The following is a 19,672-nucleotide window of genomic DNA, read 5'->3' on the forward strand; positions in this document are numbered from 1 at the left end:
AGGGGGTTCCCCACCCCCAATGGAGAGCGCCATGCAAACAACTGATGGAATAATGCCTCCACAGTGCTACTTACTGATACTTGCCCATCACTTACTTGCATACCTTGAAGGTGAGCTTTTTAGAATAGGCTGTTGTGAGCATCTCTGATCAGCATATGGCATGTATACCGCATGTTTTTTTTTTTTTTTAACCAATTTACTATCCTGCAGGCTACATCTCTAATTATCAGCCTTCCTTGAGCTGGTGGGTGAAGACTAGCTGCTATGAAGGCTCCCATACAGAGCATACTCAGCAGTGAAGATGTGACTCCAGTAGCTGAGGCAGTAAAACAGGATTGATTACAGCTGCATGTCTGTGTCTGCCCTTCAGTTTCTTCTCTCCATAAACTTCTATGGGAAGCATGTAATCTGATCTGTCAGTGAGCCGTTGACCCTCAGGACAGATCTTAGCAGCATTTCATTATATGTTAATATGTGAACAATTCAGAAGCAGGGAAGAAGGAAAGAGGAATGGAACATGGTCAGTGGAGAAAACCACATTCTAGGATTAAATACATTACAAAATGTATTTTATCAGTCTGCATTATTGATGTATACAACGTATGTTGCAAGTCCAGTGACCATTGAATAACAGACTGCAGTAAGCTCGCATGGGAGAACATTGCTTTTTAAGTCTATGTTGATGCAGCAGAACTCTAGAGCAGAGATGACTGAACATACTCGTTAAGGGCGATTTCGCAATCAAGGATCGCTATTTTCGAGTACCTGACTACTCGGGTTAAGAGATTCGGAGGGCGCCGGGGGTGAGCGGGGGGTTGCAGAGGGGAGTGTGGGGGAGAGAGATCTCCCGCTGTTCCCCACTGCTACCCCCCGCTCCACCACGCCACCCCCCGAATCTTTTCACCCGAGTAGCCAGGTACTCGAAAATAGCGACGCTCGATTGCGAAATCGCCCTTAACGGGTAGGTTCGCTCATCTCTACTCTTGACACAAAAAAAATAAATAAAAAATTGGGCTTACAAATTAAAATTTTCGGAGACAACTGATTTTTATTAGTAAACTTTAGAATTATAAATATTGTGTCTGTTGTCGTAACCCATCTTAGGCTTATGGTATAGTGCATGGATTTTCAATAAGGGCATGTTCGCAGGGGGTGGATTTGTCACGGATTTTCTAAGCGGACCCTCCACATAGAAAGTGCATGGCAATTACAGCAGCAAAGTGGATTAGATTTTCAAAATCTTTCCCACTCCCTGCAAAATAAGTTCAAATAACAGCTGGGCACGCAGTGCAGGATTAAATCGGCAGCTTGCCAAGTTTAGCAGCGGATAGGCTGCGAAATCCACTTCCACATCAAAAACTGCACCATCCGGTGAGGCTGTTGATGTGCACTTTCATTTGTGGATCCGTTGCAGAAATGCCACAGCAAACCCGTCCCGTGTGAACATGCCCTAAATAAAGGTTGGACGCAAGTCCCACACCAATCTTCAAATCCTGTGGATCCTGTAAGCGGACAGCGAATTGAGAAACGGCTAGGCAGAAACTGCTACAAAGACAACCGGATGTAGAAAGCTGTGCACATGTGCTGCCACCTATACATTCACCAATTTTACGGACACGTGGGGGGGGGGGGGGGGTGCTTCATCAAGTAGGGCAAGGGTGGAGGACTTCAGTCCTATAGGTAGGTGTGAGTCTTTTGAGGCAGAATCCATATACTATGGATGGAAATACCCCTAACTCTGAAGCAGAACAAGCCAATGAATGGACAAATGTATTTCTGGCATTGGAAAGTGTTGTACACAGTTACCATAGTGCACATTGTTGAAGCTCACCGCAACACTTAGGCTGTATTTACACAAACGAGTGCAAGGCAGGTCATTGAAAGTGTAAAGCACGCGGGTACAAAGCATTTTTTAATTTGCTGCCATAGGAAATAGTGGGCAATTTTTGAACCCCAAAATAGGACATGCCGCGGTTTTTCGATCTCAGCCCAAAAGGAAAAAAATAAAAAATAAATCACCTTTATATATTGGTATACTGGAATCAGGCCTTATTGATTCAAGGACTATGATATATAGGTTTTGTTTGCCATGTGTCTTCAGGAGCACCATGGTCGTCATTAGTATGCAGTTCATACGTCATGTATTTTCTACTGGCCCGCCTGGAATAGAACTCTGCTTATTATATGTATATGAGCTGTTGTCAGGGAAACAGACCACTTCTTCTATGGAAAAGGAATGTAGAAGAGGCCGGTGCTTGCACACTCATTTAAATCTGATGGCCGGGATTTTAGAAACGATGCGCACTAGTTTTCGGCCCGGCCACCAGCTACCGTTGTGCTCCATTTCTTTCCATAGAAGAGCTGGTCTGTTTGTCTGGTAAGGAGCAACAACCAACCAGAGGGCAGAGGAATCAATATCTGCAGTACCTGGAGAACGGAGCATTCTAGGAATAAACATGGGCGAGTATCGTTTTGGGATTCAAACGTACTGGAATTGGTTTTCTGAGATGGGAGTACCCTTCTAAGTTTACTGCAAGGGCCTTGGAGTTGTTTTGTCTGTTTCTCAAACCTGGGTCATAGTTTTTTTTTTGTATTTTTTCAAGTTTTTAATCCATCTGTCAGACTCTTTTAGGGCCGAGCTCACACGGGTCGTAGTCTTGGTGGAAATCTTGCGGTTGGGATTTTTGACAAGTCTCGTCCACATGGCTGGCAAATCCCAGCAAACTTCCGCGGCAAATCTGCCCGGTGTGAACCCAGCATGAATATATATTCACATTCGATACTAAATTTCCATAAATCATATGCGCACATAATACGGAATTCAAATCCGCTCATATGAGCCTAGCGCAATACAGCACTGGTAAGGAATAAAACCAGGACAACCCTGTCAATTTACACAGCAGCTCATTGCTTTATTATCCAAATCAATATAATCTGTATACAACATCTACAGTGTGCTTCCATTTGAGGCACTTCAGAAAAAAAATAAAAATCTAATTTTATCATCAATGTAAAAAAATAAATGCTCTAATTCATACAAACAATGGACAGGCATACAGAAGGCCCAAGGAAAGAAACTCGTCATGCTAATCTATAACATGAACTGTAGCTGAAAAAAAAAAAAAAGGATCGATCTTAAAAACCATTTTTATTTTTAAAATAAGTTAAACAAATGGTAAATTTACATTTTTTTTTTTTTACATAGAAGTTCTCAAAGTCTAATATTTTCATGATCTGCTTCGAGTAAAAATGAAGAATTGCGATTTTATGGAAAAATACATTAAATAGTATATTATAAGTAGAGATGAGCGAGCACGCTCGTTTAAGGCTGATGCTGGAGTGAGCATCGGTCTTCTCGAGTAACTGATTACTGGTCAGAGCAAATGAAGGGGGGGGGGGGGGCAGCAGGGAGAGAGAGAGAGAGAGAGAAAGAGAGAGAGCTCTCTCCCCCCCGCCACCCCCTCCCCGCATTTGCTCGGACAAGTAATCAGTTACTCGAGAAGACCGATGCTCATTCGAGCATCAGCCTTAAACGAGCGTGCTCGCTCATCTCTACTTATAACCCATCACATTCAAAAAAAGTGCAACAACTCGTCACCATGGTCCTTCTCAATATTTTGTCTGAAATAGTAAAAAGTTACCAAAAAAACTTCTTGACTTCTGATAGTCGTCACCAGTCGAAACTTAAACTCCTTAGGCTGTAAATGACCAGAAGAGTGCAAGAGTACCCCCAGGGAAGTGATACTACGTAGGTCATGGCACTGAGGAATAATCTCCCCTCTCCATGGAGACAGTCTTACTCGGATTTGAACTACTTTAAAGGGTTTTTACCATTATTAACAAAAAACAAAAAAGAAAAAACACCAGGAAATTGTTTCTTAGGCCAATAACAAAAATATGCATGGCATGAATACTCCGTTTCACAATGCCACCTGACAGCGGTGCCAAGCCAGCTGCATGGCAGCACAATAAAAGTTATGATGTATTTCCAAAAGTAGGCACTTTTAATGTTGACACACAAGTGATAAAGCAGCCGGGTACTTATTGCACAACTCCTACGGAGTTAAAATAACTTTACGTAGCTTCCCAGCTGTAGCTCACGTAGAACATTATGCTGTACAGTTCCTCTAAAGAGGCTCCATATACAAAAATTTGCCACATCGGTGATACAAATACTGTGCGAGTGGAAACAAAAATCATTGATGTATTTCCGGATGCAAGGCTTTGTGCCGAAGATGTTCCTCGAGGCACTGAATGGCAGTAGAGTCTACATTGACATCGAATTTATTAGCGAACAAGTGATGCTTCCCCAACATGAACTTCAAGTCACCGGCACCAAACACACACACTGAGCGGACATGAGTTCCACTACACGGTGGATATGGCGCTCCTTTAGCAACATCTCCCTCCAAGTACTGCCACTTCACAAACCTAGCTATGGAGTTCATGTCAGACACATCATATTTACTATTGGCGGGGACAGATCCCGGTATTTCGGGAAGTCTTTGTAGAGTGGCCCATACAAATTCGTCTGGACTAAAAGCGTCCTTGGACCACTCGAGAAACGTTCTGATTTTGGCATCTTCCAAGACGTGGCCAACAAATGACCTGCTGAGAACAAAATAGGCGCTGCCGGAAAACACCGGGACTTGAAATGGTACCGGCTCCTTGTCAATGTCCGTTTTCTGGATGCCATTTCCAACTATCTCATAGTGCTTTTTCCACCGGACTTCCTTCTGTGGTGGCATCTTCTCCGTCTCTAGGCTGTTTTCCCCTTTCAAGGCTTTTAACATCTGTACCATTTCTTGGTTGGTTTTTATGGGGAAATCCATGCCACATAGGTTAATTAAATATTTCCAAGGGGCAGTCGCACGATAAAGATCTTTCATGCAGTTGAGGTCGGCCTGCACGCGGCTCCACGATGCATAAACTACATTCTCCAGTTGGGAGGCTAGGAAGACATTCTCGAAACAAGCGGCGATTCCTTTTACCGCAGCCATAAAAGAGTCGGAAGATTTCTTGTCCACATGGATGCAGTAATAATTCTGAGGCATGTATATTGTACGCAGAAGTCTTTCCAGCATATCGATTTTATGGTGAACTACGATTGAATAGGCAATGGGGAATTCGTGCTCTTCATGGCTAAGTGGATATAAAACATACTTGCGGTCTCTGGTAAAAGAGTTGCAGTCTTTGGTCATATTGATGATGTCATTTTCAGTCAGGTGTTGCTGCTTCCTTTTGTTTTTCACAGTGATGGTATCTAATTTGGCACCCAGGATCGCCTCGATGTCCCCTCGGAGGATCTTCGTACAGTTCACATTGCTACCGGGGTTCTCCCCCACAATTTCTAAGTTTCTGCTAGCAAAATCGGGAGTTTTGTTGTGGTTCTTCACCACGCTGAGGGTGGCTGCAGCCAGTGCGATAAACAGCAACAAGCCTATTCGGCCGAATTTACAATGGCGCAATTTTCTTCTCAGCATTTCAGACTATCTTGATAAATTCAAAAATGCAAGAAAAAAAAAAAAAACCAACAACACTTCCTGTCAAGTGGAAGGTGTCGTTCAGAATACCAATTTGTCAGAGGCCAAGTGTGGTTTTGTGGGGATTGGCAATGTGAACCCTATGCATCCTAAAAGAGAAAAAAAGAAATTAGACAATTGTGAAAAAAAAAAAATTTTTTGTAGTATTGGATTTTTTTTTAAATCTCGCGCAGTTCTAGCTTTCTACAGTTTTTTGGTTAGTTTTGGACATGCAGGGACCTGGCAGAGGCGAGGATAGGATCATTTATTACAATCCCATCTACAGACTCCCACCCCCTCTCCCCATATCTGCAAAATCCCCTCCAGGTACAACAATCTCCACAGGCGCCCCTACCCTCCTAGTACCGGCAAACATACGCAGAGGTTTTCCCACACCCAGCAGTAACCGTAGACAAGCTGCTCAGGTCACCTCTCCACAAGACATGAGCCACGCTTGTAGGCCGAGAGGGATGGTTCGTCAGGAGATGCATGCAGCGTGTGCGTCGGGAGCGGGGCGATAAGAACAGCTGCTAGATGTTCAGTGGATGCTTCGTGTACGACACTGATAGAATGCAGTGGCGACAGATCGGGCCACAAATGGCAACAAGATTCTAATAGTAATACAGTACAGTGCAAGTATGGAGACTGTGAAGATCTTGTCCTGTAAATAGGATAAAAGATCCCCATTTAATGAGACTACAAAGACCGAATTTATACCCTAAATATGCTAATTAAACGATCAATGATGTCCTGGTTTTAAGGAGTAGGGTTAGTTTAACAGAGCTGCACTGCTGGTAATGTCAAAAGAAATCAACCACCCTTCACAGTCTTTGGCCAACTGCACGCGGGCAGATGTGCATTGTGGGATCCAGAGCAGGCGTCCACCTCCAGATTCCAATACCGCCCATAACATGCTATTGGAAACCTCTTTTCCTCCACACAAGCAGAAATAAAATGCGATTTTCTGCTCACAGAGCAGCAAAAAAAATTAAATAAATCGCAGCAGGGATGGCTTCCATTGAAGTCAATGGAAGCCGTCCGATCCGCGGCCCTTCCACAATGACATTGCCAGGGCTGTCCACAGGTGGCCTTTATACGTTGAACGGACAAACATGAGGGCCCGTGGAGATGGCCATCTTTACTGCTATTTACAGAATGCAGGTTACAGAAGGGCCCTTTTACACTGAACACTAATCGTTCAGCTTCTTACTGGATCGTGGAAATCTGAATAATTTATTCATCGTTCAGCTTCTGTAGGCATTAAAACAAAAAAAATTATAATATCAAACAACGGTCAGCCCATGTAAACAGGCAGTTCATCTATGCACAGCCTGTTTACTGTGAATGGAGGCATGGCCGGAGCAATCTCCAGCCGCCTCCGCCTCCATTCACCGAGCAATCACCATTCCTGTGTGAAAGTAGAGGAGAGATCGTCGCTGAAGCCCCCGACAGCCGTCCTGTGTAGAAGTACCCCAAAAGGCCCAAACATCACCGTTTCAGCCTCTTTTTGACAGCTCTTTAATTATACCTCAGGCCAACTTCACACAGGCTAGTGTAATATTTTGCGCTTGCCAACATGTGATTTCGTCGTGGATGCGAGGCGTTTGCATTTCAAAAAAGCCTCGTAGCACTTCGGGGAGTAAGCGAACCTCCACCCTGGCTGACCGCCACTACGGCAGAGTGCGGAGTTGCTCCTACAGTTTTCAATAAGGAAACCTCGCTCCATTGGTGCAATAAGGAATGTAGGCATGCACTCCGACTGAAGTAGGTCAGACCAAACGTCCCAGAAAAAAAAAGAAAAAAAAGATAGTAAATTAGTTGTCAAACTCTATGAGTAAATCACAGAGAATAGAGTAGCAGGCCTTAGTAAATTGCAGGGTCAAAAAATTCTCTCATCGAGTACGTCTAGAAAGTGTTTTCCCTCTGCACACAACTACAATGTAGCTGCAAATAAATGTGAACATTTCTATATGAACGATTAATAACTCCAAAAATACATTCAGTGGAAGCGTAAATGTGTGTGATGCGTTCCCAGCCCCGAACAGCTGCACAGAAGTCGACCATTATGTGTTGGAGGACACGCCGCCAGCCAGCAGCTCCGGCTATGAAAGCAGGACTTTATGTCGGCAAGGAAAAGTTGTTTTAGCACTCGCTGAATATGTGCTTTCTGTAGAGTGTAAGGTTACCGAGAAACTTAATATTTATCCAGATGCAAACGTCTGTGCTCCTCAAGGCTTTACATTGACCAGCGGCGCTGCTTTTCAACAGGTTTGCAGATTCCTCAAAATGTAGGGGGAAAAAACAGTCTTAATTCTAAAAAGAACAAATCTTACAATACAGGTCCAAGTCAAAAATAATAAAAACATGACAAACTAGGAATAATAACTTCAAGAGGAAAGCACTGCTTACTCCAGGGTTGGGCTAAGGCCATTTGGTGCCATGGACTGGACTGCAGGCTGAGGACTGCATCCGCTCCCTAAAGTGGTACTATAGGCGCTTGATACTGGGGCTGGAGTCCCTATACACGCCAGCGTGCAGATTGTGCTGTAGTGGGGTATGTGGCATAAAGACTGCAATGGGTTTTAGCTTCTGGAGCGTGCCGTAAGACCCATGCAGATAGGCTGCGGTGCCGTCTACATACACTCATGGCCCTGTGCTAAGGTCTTGGTCAGTTGTACTAGTAGCCATCCGGAATGGAGGAGGAGCGGGCCGGCAAACGTTCTCCCCCCTCCCGCCTCCACGTACGGTAAGCAGACAGCTCTTCTGAACGACTGCTGTTTACACTCGGCGGTGGATTGCTCAGTTTTCTGCATGTGTTTACATGGAGCGATTACTGATCAAATCCCTGCGGGAGCGAGGGGCTCTGAGCGATAATCGTCCCGTATAGAAGTACTATAAGGCCACTCTCACATATGTGCGTGTAAATACACAGCGTTTACTGCTTTTTCAGCTGCGCTGACATGCGGGTTTGACTGCATCTTCACAACAAAGCCAAGCAAGCTGATGGTGCCAGAGCTGAAAAAAAACGCAGTCGAAAACGCGGTAATCACATTCCTCTATGCTGCTGAAAACGCACCCCAATCATTTCAATGGGCATTGCATTTTAACACTTTCCAATCCACTGTCTGACGTCTAAAGACATTCTGATTGAAGGCTGTACAGCTCTGATGTCGGAAGACGTCCGGCAGGGTATTCTTACTGTAGATTACTAGCCGCTCTGTTGTCGGGGGTCTCTTCAGCATGTCACATACCGCAGTACTGGCTCTAGCCAGCAGGTGGCGCCATTGAATAATGGCAGAAAGAGAAAGCCCCCTAGGAAACCCTAAATCCAAAATTGGCTTGCAAAGGGTTAAAACGCAGAAAAGCATGAAAATAGAGCAAACAGCGCTTGAAAAATGCTGTTTTTTTAGTTAATTATCTCAAAAGCCCCATTAAAATCAGTGGCAGCGTCTGAGAGCGCTGAGGCTGGGGCTCCCATGGGACAGAAATCCTGCGGCTTGGCTGCACGGAAAAGCTGCGAGATTTCCACAAGAGAGACGCAGCTTCAAAATCCGCAGCATTCGGAGGCTGGCATTCCGTTGCGACTTTCTCTCTCCATAGAGAGGAGTGAGGCCACAACAGAAAAAAAACAAAAAAATTGACATGCTGCAGCTGTCAATTCCGTGCGGCATTGCAGGTTCCGCCTGGGTTTGCTGCGACGGATTGGTACTGTGTGAACCCAACCTTAGCGTTGAGAACGCAGCACTAAACGCTGGAAGAAACGAATATATGAGGGTGGTCTTCGTGTGGTGGGAGATATTAGTGACTGGACGGCTATCTTGTATGGACTCCACAGTACTACACCGGGGTCAATGTGTCGCCCTACATTAGATATTGGGGAAGCCCTCCTAGATGGGGAGGCTGAAGTTCTCTTTTCTTTCCCCTGCCATGTTTGCTGAACAGAAGCGGCTCATAAAGCCATGTAGCCGGCTGGAGAGGAAACATTGCCAGAGGCGCTCGCTATACAAGAGAGAGGAGTTTGCTGTAATTGTATCTTGTAGGTGGAGCAGAAATTCAGTCAAACACCCCCAACTTGTTCCAGGAGAATAAGAGACGCAGAAGAAGGGAGAACGCCGTACGGCTCCAGCGCCAGGCGGCACAGCAGGAAAAGCCATTCTCAGCTGTGGACTAAGCAGTCCTGTTGTCAGGCTGTCCGCACTCCACGTGAGAGCCACTCCGAGAGGTGGAGAAAGCCTGCAATGTGAAGAAGCAGCAGCAGTCGCAGCACACTATATACTATATACAGTCAGCACTGTAGGAGGATTGTAATAGAGAGACCTTGGTGCTCCGGCGGGCAGTATGTGACATACTCTCCTGCATAGTACAGCCTAATGGAGCGCAACCTGTCGGTGCCGCCACAAGAGAGTGGAGAATCAGAGGTACAGCAAGGGTCCGTGAACTTCTATGGGTGTAGTATTATGTCCCTATGGGAGACCGAACCTGCCAGTTTATAGATCATACCGTCTGCAAAAATCCTTTACAACATCGTGGTCCGAAGACGGGACGCCCAAAAAAGCATCAGAATTATTCTGCCGATGCCGATTAGAGGAGTAGGGCGAACAGATGGGACCAGCTACAAGGACTTCTGCAAAGAAAGTGTAAGGCTGGGTTCCCACGGGGTGGATTCCCGCCGGAAATCTCGCGGTTTGGCCGCAGCAAAAACCGCAAGATTTCCGCCGGGAGAAGTGCCGCGGAAAAACCCGTGGCGGCTTTGAAGAGGCCCGGCCGCTCGCTCTTCCGTTGCAGCCGGCGCTCCCATAGAGTGGAGCATGGCCACAGCGGAAAGGAAAAAGAATGGACATGCTGCGGTCGGCAAAGCCGCGCCGCAGCCGCGGTTTCGGCCGGGTTAACCGCAGTGGATTGTCCGTACCGTGTGGACGAGATTTCTGAGAAATCTCATCCACATGGCTGGCCAATCCTGAGATCAGCGGCCGCAGGCGGAATTGCTGCGGTGAAATTCCGGACGGAATTTCCACAGCAAATCCGCCCCGTGTGAACCCAGCCTAAAAGTACTGTCCCGCACCCCAGCAATGGCACAACGGTGGCGTGTTAGACACGTCTAAGTGACAACTCAGGTGGCATAATAATACAGCAAAATGCTACAAGTTATAATTTGTCTCATTTCACAACTCTTGGCAATCCCACTTTACACAATCTGAGTCATGTTCTTATGGAGCGACTGCCGGCCACACGGTGATTCATGGGTGGCCCTGCGGAACCCCGCTCTCCTTAGTTAGCCTCTTACTGGCACTGTTAGTTTTGGCCTTCGTATCGCAGATGTGTCATTTCATGTTCTCACTTATGTAAGCGATTCCAAGACTTGATTGCGACACGATTTACTACATGATAGGACTACAGTTCGGTTAATGCGTTTTCAGTTTATTAGAAGGGTAAAAAAAAACAAACAAAAAAAAAAAAACAACAACTTGTAAAGTTTTTTTTTTTTCTAAAGAGCGAGGCCGGCTTCACACGGGCAGGAAAATTGCGCAGGATTTGCGCGTTGCTAAACAAATCGCAGCATGTCTTTGTACGTTCTGTTGCATCGCCCATTGTTGGCACTCGGCATGCGATGCTGCTGCAGGCCCGATTGACCACGATGTGATGTCTCCTATTAAAAACGATGGGACAGATTACACGACCCCTGCATCCCCGAAGTGATGTGGGGACGCTTTGAAACAAAAACGCCTCGCACAAGCAGGAAAAATGCATGTTGGTGAGCGCGAAATCGGGCAATGATTGACTTGTGTGCAGTTGCCCTCTCAGTCTCTGCCAGGGTTTTGCAGTGCAGCTTTCGACCACACTGCTCGTGCAGCCCATTGTTTTGATGTGCTTCTGAAAACAATGGCTGTTAGCAGTAAAATCGCATGTGCGATACGTTTATAGCCCCTTTACAATACGGGACAATTCTCATCTGAACGAGCGCGTGACGTCACCGCTAATTCGTTTGCAGAGATCATCGCCGAGAACTGTTCACTTCTCGTTCAGATCTTCACATTCTACACTAAACACGGAATGGGGAGCATTCAAATATAAGGAGAAGTGAACGGGCCGGCGATCCAGGCTGAAACTGAGCGAACAACAAAAACTGAACGAAAAGTGCGCAATGGCTCGCGTTTAGATGTAACGATTGTAGCTCAAACGAGTGTGTGTTATAAGTGTTACGTGTAAATGGGCCTTTAAAAGGCTCGTGTTAGAGATACAACTTTAGACCTGCCTTGAGGCCTAACCCAATGTATAATATAGGCGCATACGGTTTTACTGGAAATCGCCATGGGCTTCACCTACCCAGGTCCCATTCATTCACATCATACATCGGACCGGCTTGTGTTAGGGTGGATGTGGATGGTGCGCTCAAGACTGTACCACAGGAAAAAAAAAAGCATGTGGTTTTCGATGCAGTTTTCACAGCAGCTACTTTGAAAATCCCGGTAGAAACAAGTGCAGCTTTCCCAGTGATGTATAGGCCGCACCGTCTGAACACCGCCTCAGGGGGCGCTGCAGCACAGGACTGGGGTAGGTCTTGCTGCACAAGCATTTCAGACAAGTTACTGGCGGTCATTTCCTTCATAACAATGGGGCAGAGAACTGACAGGGATGACCGAATTTCCTTCATTACAAAGAGGATGCAAGGACGGGCGGCTGGAGGAAATCAGAGGAAAAATAAAGACAGCGCAGCGGCGAGAAGCAGCTAAACATGGCAGATAGGAGGAGGCTCGTACTAAACAGACGGCAGGCAATACAGACACCTGGAGGTCAGATTACCTAATCGCATTATAAGAGGTGATCTTTATTACTACACGCCTCTATATCTGATGCTGCACAGCGCTCGCCATGTACAAAGCAGAATATTCCGTACGGCAGCATGTTGGGAAAAAGTGGCAGATACCAGCGAGTACTTCATTCTGTGCGATGTCAAAGGGGAACCAGGTCACAGCGATCGGCAACAGACACGATTGTGTAGAAGTATTAGACCCAATGACCACCGGTGGGTTTGATTTGCAGAATCCCCATAGGAGATTGGCAAATCAAGCCACCCAAAGGGAAACAGGGGCGTCCGCAAATTAATTAAAGCGTCCGGAAAAGAAATCGCGGTATGCTCCATTTTTGTGCAGTTTCCGCAGAAACGATTACATTGAAGTCAATGGAAGCCATCCGATACGCGGCACACCCGCAGCTGACACTGCAGAAGTGCCGCGGATCCACGGGAAAGCAGGGGGTTTAAAGAAAAACAAAAAACTGCACTGCACATATCAGACCGTGAGGACCACGCACAGTACAGCGAGCCCGGAAGTGGAGAGGTCCGCGCGGACGTCGCTGCCGGGAAAATACAGGTACGCAGGGGTCACTCGCTGCGGGCAGGGCTGGATACCGTGCGGGATTTCCCCATGCACAGAATCCGACTCGCCTGTGGACAATATGCCTTAGGTCGCCTGCAGACGGGTGGAAATTCTGCAACGGGAATTTACGCCCTTGGAAGCTGCCATAGGATTGCGTTAGCAAACGCAATCCTATGCAGACGGCCGCGGTTTGTCCGCATGAAATCTCGCACGGCAAACAAACCGCAGCATGTTCTATTTCTGTGCGGAGCCCCGCACAGAAACATCACTCCCCGGCCCCCGACTCCGCTCTGCGCATGCGCCGGCACATGAAAGAGACGGAGGTGCGGGGCGCGGGTGAGTACGTGCTGCTCTCTGCAGGCGCTCGGGTTGGGTCCCGCGGCTAGAATTCTCGCAGCCGGATCCGACCCGGCCGTTGCAGCCACACTAATTGCAGTATAATGCTCCCATCGTTTTCAATGGAGCCTAGCAGACATGCGCTCGATCGTGGCGCTGTTCAGCGATATCAATGATGAAATATGCTGAACCCCGCTGTGAGACACAGGGAGCTGCGGCCAAAAACAAGTGATGCTTTGCAGCGCTGCTGTGTGAGTGGGGGGCTTCCTTTGAATGGGGTCTTCCATATGAGTGATGCGGGAACAGAAAAACGCGGCATGTTCCATTTTTGGGCGTGGGACGCGAGGTTTCCCCATTGGAAACATTGGTAGATCAGCTGCGGCGGATCGCTACCTCCCCAAAGTGATGCAAAGTGGTTTTGATAGAATAACGCCTCGCATTCGCAGAGAAATCGCATGTTAGTGAGCGCGATATCAGGAGTTTCACGGCTTGATATCGCACTCGCCTGTAGAAAAATTAGCCTAAGGTCGCTTTCACACGGCTGAGAAAAATCCTGCGAGAGATTTATGCGTTGCGAATGGAGTCATATATGCGAGCTTTTTTTTCCCCGCAACGCAGTGCGGGAAGTAAAATCGCGACATGCTCTATCTTTGCGGGTCCCTCAGTACAGAACACCCAATGTCAATGGGACAGGAAAACAGCGCACGGTGTGCACGCAGAAATGATACGATGTTTCCCACTGATCAGGGATCGCGACCTCACTGAACCTCACGGTTATCTCATCCACCTCTACTGCTCAGCTTATACTTTGCCCTGCTATCAGTCATCATTGCTTCAGGATATGATTGTTCTTTTCGCTCTCCACTCTTCAGAAATGGAACCGCCATGTGTTACATAAAGCTCCATGGGAACATCAAGTCACGCCAGGTATCATTGTAAAATCGCAACATTATGACTCACGAGCCCCGCGGGGAGAAGCTGCGGAGGACGTTGTCAAAATAGGGAAACACTGAAGTCAACCGCTAGGAGTATTGCTACAAGTTGGCGCTCCGTGTCACTGCACCTTTAAGGTGGCCTTAGATACAAGATAACAGCCACCTCAAGAACATGCATGTGCTCATAGCAGATCTCTCAGGTCTATTTGCAGGTTAAAAAACTGTCACACGCACTCACTGTTACACACGCTCACTGTTACACACACTAAGGCTGGGTTCACACGGGGCGGATTTGCTGTGGAAATTTTGTGCGGAATTTCGCCGCGGCAAATCCGCATGCGGCCGCTAATCCCGGGATTAGTTAGCCATGTGGACGAGATTTCTCAGAAATCTCGTCCACACGGGACGGCAAATCCGCTGCGGCTAAGCCGACAGAAGCCACTGTTGCGGCGCGGATTTGCCGACCACAGCATGTACATTTATTTTCCCCCGTTGCGGCCGCGTTCTCCTCTATGGGAGCGCCGGCCGCAGCGGAAGAGTGAGCAGCCGGGCCGCTTCAAAACCGCCGCGAGTTTTGAAGCAGTGGTTGTCCCGGTTTTTCGCTGCGGCCAAACCACGGGATTTCTGTCGGGAATCTGCCCCGTGGGAACCCAGCCCAACTGTTACACTTACACTTACACACACACACACTTACACACACACACACACAACTGTTACACTCTCTTTTAACCCCTTGAGTGGCACGCCCGGAAAATTTCCGGGGCCGAGCTCCACTGCTCATAGCGATACTGCCCGGAAGATTTCCGGGCTATGTATCACTATGGGAGCTGCAGAGCACAATGCCACAAGCTGTGACAGTGTGCTCTGCCTGCACAGACCCACAGAAAACAAAGCAAGGGCTTTGAAAAACCAGCAGAAGATATTGCCGACATGCCGATATGCCGGCAATATCTCCTGCTTTGTTTACAGGTTGCCATAGAGACCATCGGCTTGTCAGAAGCAAGCCGATGGTCTCTGTGGCAGGCAGAGCTGGTTGTTAGCTGTCAGAGGACAGCTAGGTACTAGCTCTAACAGCAGAGATCAGAGAAAACCTCCGATCTCTGCTGTGTTAACCCCTTACATGCTGCAGTCTATGTGACTGCAGCATGTAAAGGGCTGTCACTGCAGCATGTAAAGGGCTGTCACCATCGGACCCCCGGAATGTGATCAGGGGTCCTGATGGGTCCCTGTGGAAGTCCCCTATAGGGACAAAAAAAAATTTAAAAAAAATTAAAAAAATTAAAAAAAAAAGTAAAAAAATTATTAAAAAAATAAAAAAAACACTTGTCTCCCTTTACTTTGTAAAAAATCAAAAATACAATCACACATGTGGTATCCATGCGTCGTAATGACCCAGAGAAGGAAGTTAATACATTATTTAACCCCTTAATGACATGGCCCCTTTTTTTCTTTTTTCCCCATTTCTTTTTTTCCTTCCCCCTGTTTAAAAAATCACAACTTGTCCCGCAAAAAACAAGCCCTCATATGGCCATGTCAATGGAAAAATGAAAAAGTTATGGCTCTTGAGACGCAACTGCAAAATTAGTTGAAATTCAATGATTAGACCATTTTAAAAAACCTGCCCTGGTGGGCACGACAGGGTGATAGGAAACCTGCCACTCAAGGGGTTAAACTAGAGAATTACTATGGGGGAGGTTGCTAGCCTTAAATAGGGGCCATGGAGTCGGGAAGCTAAGCCTCAGACTCCTCAATGTTCCCCGCCTCCTTCATATACGACTCATGTTTTTAGGAGATACATCGGGCTTTCCATCAGCATTCTGATGAAACAATCCGGCTACATCCCACACTCCACATGCTAGTTAACAAATACGGGTTAGATGAATACAACATATTTATAGGACACTTCCGAACTTCCCTGCGCTGGCTGAGTTCACAAGGGGCGGAATTGCTGGGAAATTTCTGTGCAGACACGGAAATACTGACGGTACTTTTTATCCCGGGATAAAGCAGCAAAAGTGGACAAAATATGCAAAAATCTGGTCCACATGCTGCGGTGAAGCCGCACTGAAACGGACCTGCCGCATGGAACTCAAAGCCGCAGCATGTCAATTGTATCACCATTCCTGCTACAGCTTATCTCCCTTCTATGGAGAGAGATGGCTGCAGCAGAATGCAGGCGGTGAAGTCGCTTCAAAACCCGTGACGAACAGCGTGGGTTTTTGAAGTTGCATTTCTGCCGCGGACATCTCGCTGTATTTCCGTGCGGTCATTCGGCGGATTTCGGCCCCGTATGAACCCAGCCTACAACTCCTATGAAATAAAATATGCAACAGATTCTGCATTGAATGACACATTTTCTTGTAAGCCATTTCTACTGACTCCACAGCCTCATTCTAACCCTACAGAAATCTACGGCAGCTCGTTAGGGAAGGAGGATATAAAAAACGAAACAATATTACACATGATACAACCTTAAGACGAGCCGAAGGAAAAGTTGTGTAGCTAGTTGCTATGCAACGACTCCCAAGTGAAGTCCAAGTAGCAAAAACTGATCCTAATGATCAGCATTCTTGTGAAAGCCAAAAGGATGTGGCTTCAGAAACATTTTCCTATACGAACTTAGGAAGGTAACCTTCACCTGGTCTTATGCAATGAACTGCACCTCTTGCTCTGCTCATCTCCTTCACATGCAGCCATCAGAGCAGTCAGGAGGGCTCCTCACTTGTTCCCTCCATACATTACAATTGTCAATCACCTCCCAGTTTCCTGCTCTCCTTGAAGTGTGCAAACAGCGACTACTTCCAATATTTGTCTTACAGCTATCTTGTGAGTGATGAAGGGCTCACACCTCCAGACAGCGCTGCTTCCTCAGCAGCCGTCTGCCAACACTTCCAGTGCCTTAAGATGAGAAAATCTGTAAGATGTTCTAAGAAAAGGAAAAAGGTACCGCTGCACGGGGCGATCATCGCTGAAGACAGCGAACAGTCCCATGTAGAAGCGGCCGCCAACAGGGAAATAAACTGCTTACTTGTCAGAGTCACTTCGTCTTAAGAAGAACTAGAAACCAAGCAACTGTCAACAGGAGTCAAAGCCTGACCAGAGGCGGGCGGGTGGAGGGACCGGCGCTCCGCCCCTTGAACTATTCCTTGTGTTGGGGTCCCACTGATACATTGTAGCTGGTCTTATTTACTAACATCACCCTGAGGTTTCCTGCCGGACACATCCTGCTCAGCAGCGATAAGGAAACTAACACTTTCAGAGCTGGAGGTACTTCAGGCCGGCGGTTGTGCTTCCTGCGTTGTGGAAGGGGGGCTGCAGAGGGCTCCTTTACAGCAGGGGGGGGGGGGGATACGCTTCCTTCCATTAAAGGCAGGTAGAACGCAGAGCCAAGAGCGGATCACTCACCTGCACTGCTGAAAGCCCCCTCCAAAGTTGAGGGCACCTCTCTGAAACTAGGGGGCTCATCGGGCTGCCCCTATATGTTGCTTTTCTAACTCCTTGGGGTAGACCACCACAGAGGACTACAGGTGAAGGTCTCCATCCGCCTCCCGGCTATTAGGTTAGTACATGGTGGTGAATGTACCAGTCAGGGCTGGTTGGCATTCCGCGGCTAAGCACCCGCTGCCCACATTCCGCTGGCAGTCAGCCGTGTGAGCCCGGCCTTAGGGTGCCATCATACCTGCGCGGGGGGCTCCGCTTTCATGCTCTACTTGGGGATCCCTTGGCGAAAGGTCCCCTCTCTGGACGGACCAAACAGCGCCGGACGGACCCCACCGACCATAAGGGGGTCCATCCATCTGCCGCACGCAGCGCTTTCTCTTCCGGTATTTGAGCTGGATCCGTGGCAGAACCTCCAACGCCGATGTGAAGCTGGCCGTAGTCATAGCAACAGAATAGCGCTTGAACACGCTTACAATAGCACACGCAAAAGTGGACGGTTTGAGCGTCATACAGCGGCACGCGTGTAACGTGTAATCCGACACACCAGCTGCCCGTGCCGCGACTACAAGTCCTTCGCCACACGAACACGGATGATTTCAGGGAATGGAAAACAGGCCGGTTTAAAGGTACGTCTGTGGTTTAAAGGTACGTCTGTGGCGTCATTACGAGCCGCGCATCTACGTGATTTTATATTCATCCTTTTTTTTTCCTTGCACGTAAGAAAAAAAAACCACTGAAGGAAGCGCAAATGTACGTCCCGACTGCACTTTTTTTGCATGCACCCATCGCCTTGAACGTGTGACTGCGCAACTTACACGGAAGCCGCATTACCGCGCCAGCACGGCTCCGTTCACACGTAGGTTTCCGTCGTTGCTTCCATCTGTGACCCTGCAGTGCGCGGCGCCATTTCTTCCTGGTATAACTGATGGAACCCGTTAAATTCGATGGTTTCCCTTGGGCGCCTGCGAGGTTTGGCGCTCCGTATTTTCGTGCTTCCATGTTGGCCATAAGTCCTACTGCCCCCCACAGACCCCCTAGAGCCCTGCAGGCTGCCCTACTGGTGCTCCGCGGCAGCCGAGCTTCTCCCAGCAGCCACCCATACTAGGACCAGTTACCACAATGCCCCCATACAGAGGTGGCAGCCATCCTCCTCTGCCGGCACCCTCACCCCCGCCATGCCCGCCCGGCTTACCTGTCGGCGCCGCCACACACGTCCAGGACATCGCCGGCCGCGGGCTGTTACTGCTGGGCTCCACGGACAACACATGAGAAGACGCGTTCCCCACCCGCCGCCGCCCTCCTCCCCTCCTGCTGGCGCCGCCCCACGGGCGCCACCTCCTGGCAGCAGCTCACCTTGCCTGCAGCCCGGGACAAGAGCCACGCACTGTGGGGGGATGCAGCGCGCTGCCAGGGTGGGATCACTGCGGCGTCCTCCCGGGGTGTTTGCCATTCTACACTTTATTGTGTAGCTGTAAGGAACGCAAGATGCACAGCGCCCCACGTGGACGATACTGGTAGCGCTACTCTGTGCAAGGAATTGTCTTGTAAGCAAGTGTCCTTACAATGAGCCATGATGTAATATGTTGTATTCAGGCAGTGTGGGACCCTCTGGTGGTCCTGCACAAACAAAGATGGCCGCACCGCTTCTCTAAGGACCCTTTTATACAGGACCGGTATCGCCGCAGGGTTATTAAGATTGTCCACGCGAACATGTCCGTGCGCGCAAAATCTGCACACGCAAAACACAGTGAATAGAATTGATTTTAATTGGTTCTTTCTCATGAGCGCAAAAAAACGTTAGAATTGCTCTATTTTCCTGCGTAGTTGCGCACTAAGGGTTCCCCCGTAGAAGTTATGGCAGGTGCGCAAATCTGCAAAGGTAAAGGTGAAACGCTGCGCAAGACACGGGGGTGGGGGGGGGGGTAGACATCTGAATTGCATTAGGCTAATTAGCCTTTTAATTATTTGCGCAATTTTTTGGGCTGTTGTAAAAATACCCAAAGCACACGTTTACAGTGCAAAATGTTGCAACTAAATCTGCAGCCATTCCGCAAAAAAGTCA

General features: G+C 48.0%; 1 protein-coding gene across 2 annotated transcripts; it reads right to left on the reverse strand.

Annotated features, from left to right (window-relative positions):
* Positions 1 to 2,887: 2,887 nt before the first annotated feature.
* On the reverse strand, positions 2,888 to 18,898 carry GCNT1 (glucosaminyl (N-acetyl) transferase 1). 2 transcript variants are annotated; one of them, XM_066604151.1, is made up of 2 exons: positions 18,803 to 18,898; positions 2,888 to 5,632 (listed from the first exon to the last, which is right to left on the reverse strand). In XM_066604151.1, exon 2 carries the CDS (start codon positions 5,481 to 5,483, stop codon positions 4,197 to 4,199), a length of 1,287 nt encoding a protein of 428 aa, XP_066460248.1. In that variant the 5' UTR covers positions 5,484 to 5,632; positions 18,803 to 18,898; the 3' UTR covers positions 2,888 to 4,196. The 2 variants fall into 2 exon arrangements, with proteins under 2 accessions (XP_066460248.1, XP_066460249.1); XM_066604152.1 differs by lacking the exon at positions 18,803 to 18,898 and adding an exon at positions 17,117 to 17,188.
* Between the last annotated feature and the right edge of the window lie 774 nt (positions 18,899 to 19,672).

This window comes from Eleutherodactylus coqui, chromosome 5 (genome assembly GCF_035609145.1).
Source record: "Eleutherodactylus coqui strain aEleCoq1 chromosome 5, aEleCoq1.hap1, whole genome shotgun sequence".
In the NCBI taxonomy this organism is placed as follows: Eukaryota; Metazoa; Chordata; class Amphibia; order Anura; family Eleutherodactylidae; genus Eleutherodactylus; species Eleutherodactylus coqui.

Excerpts from the sequence above, each read along its gene's own strand:
- GCNT1 (XM_066604151.1), bottom strand. The coding sequence starts at position 5,483 with ATGCTGAGAAGAAAATTGCGCCATTGTAAATTCGGCCGAATAGGCTTG.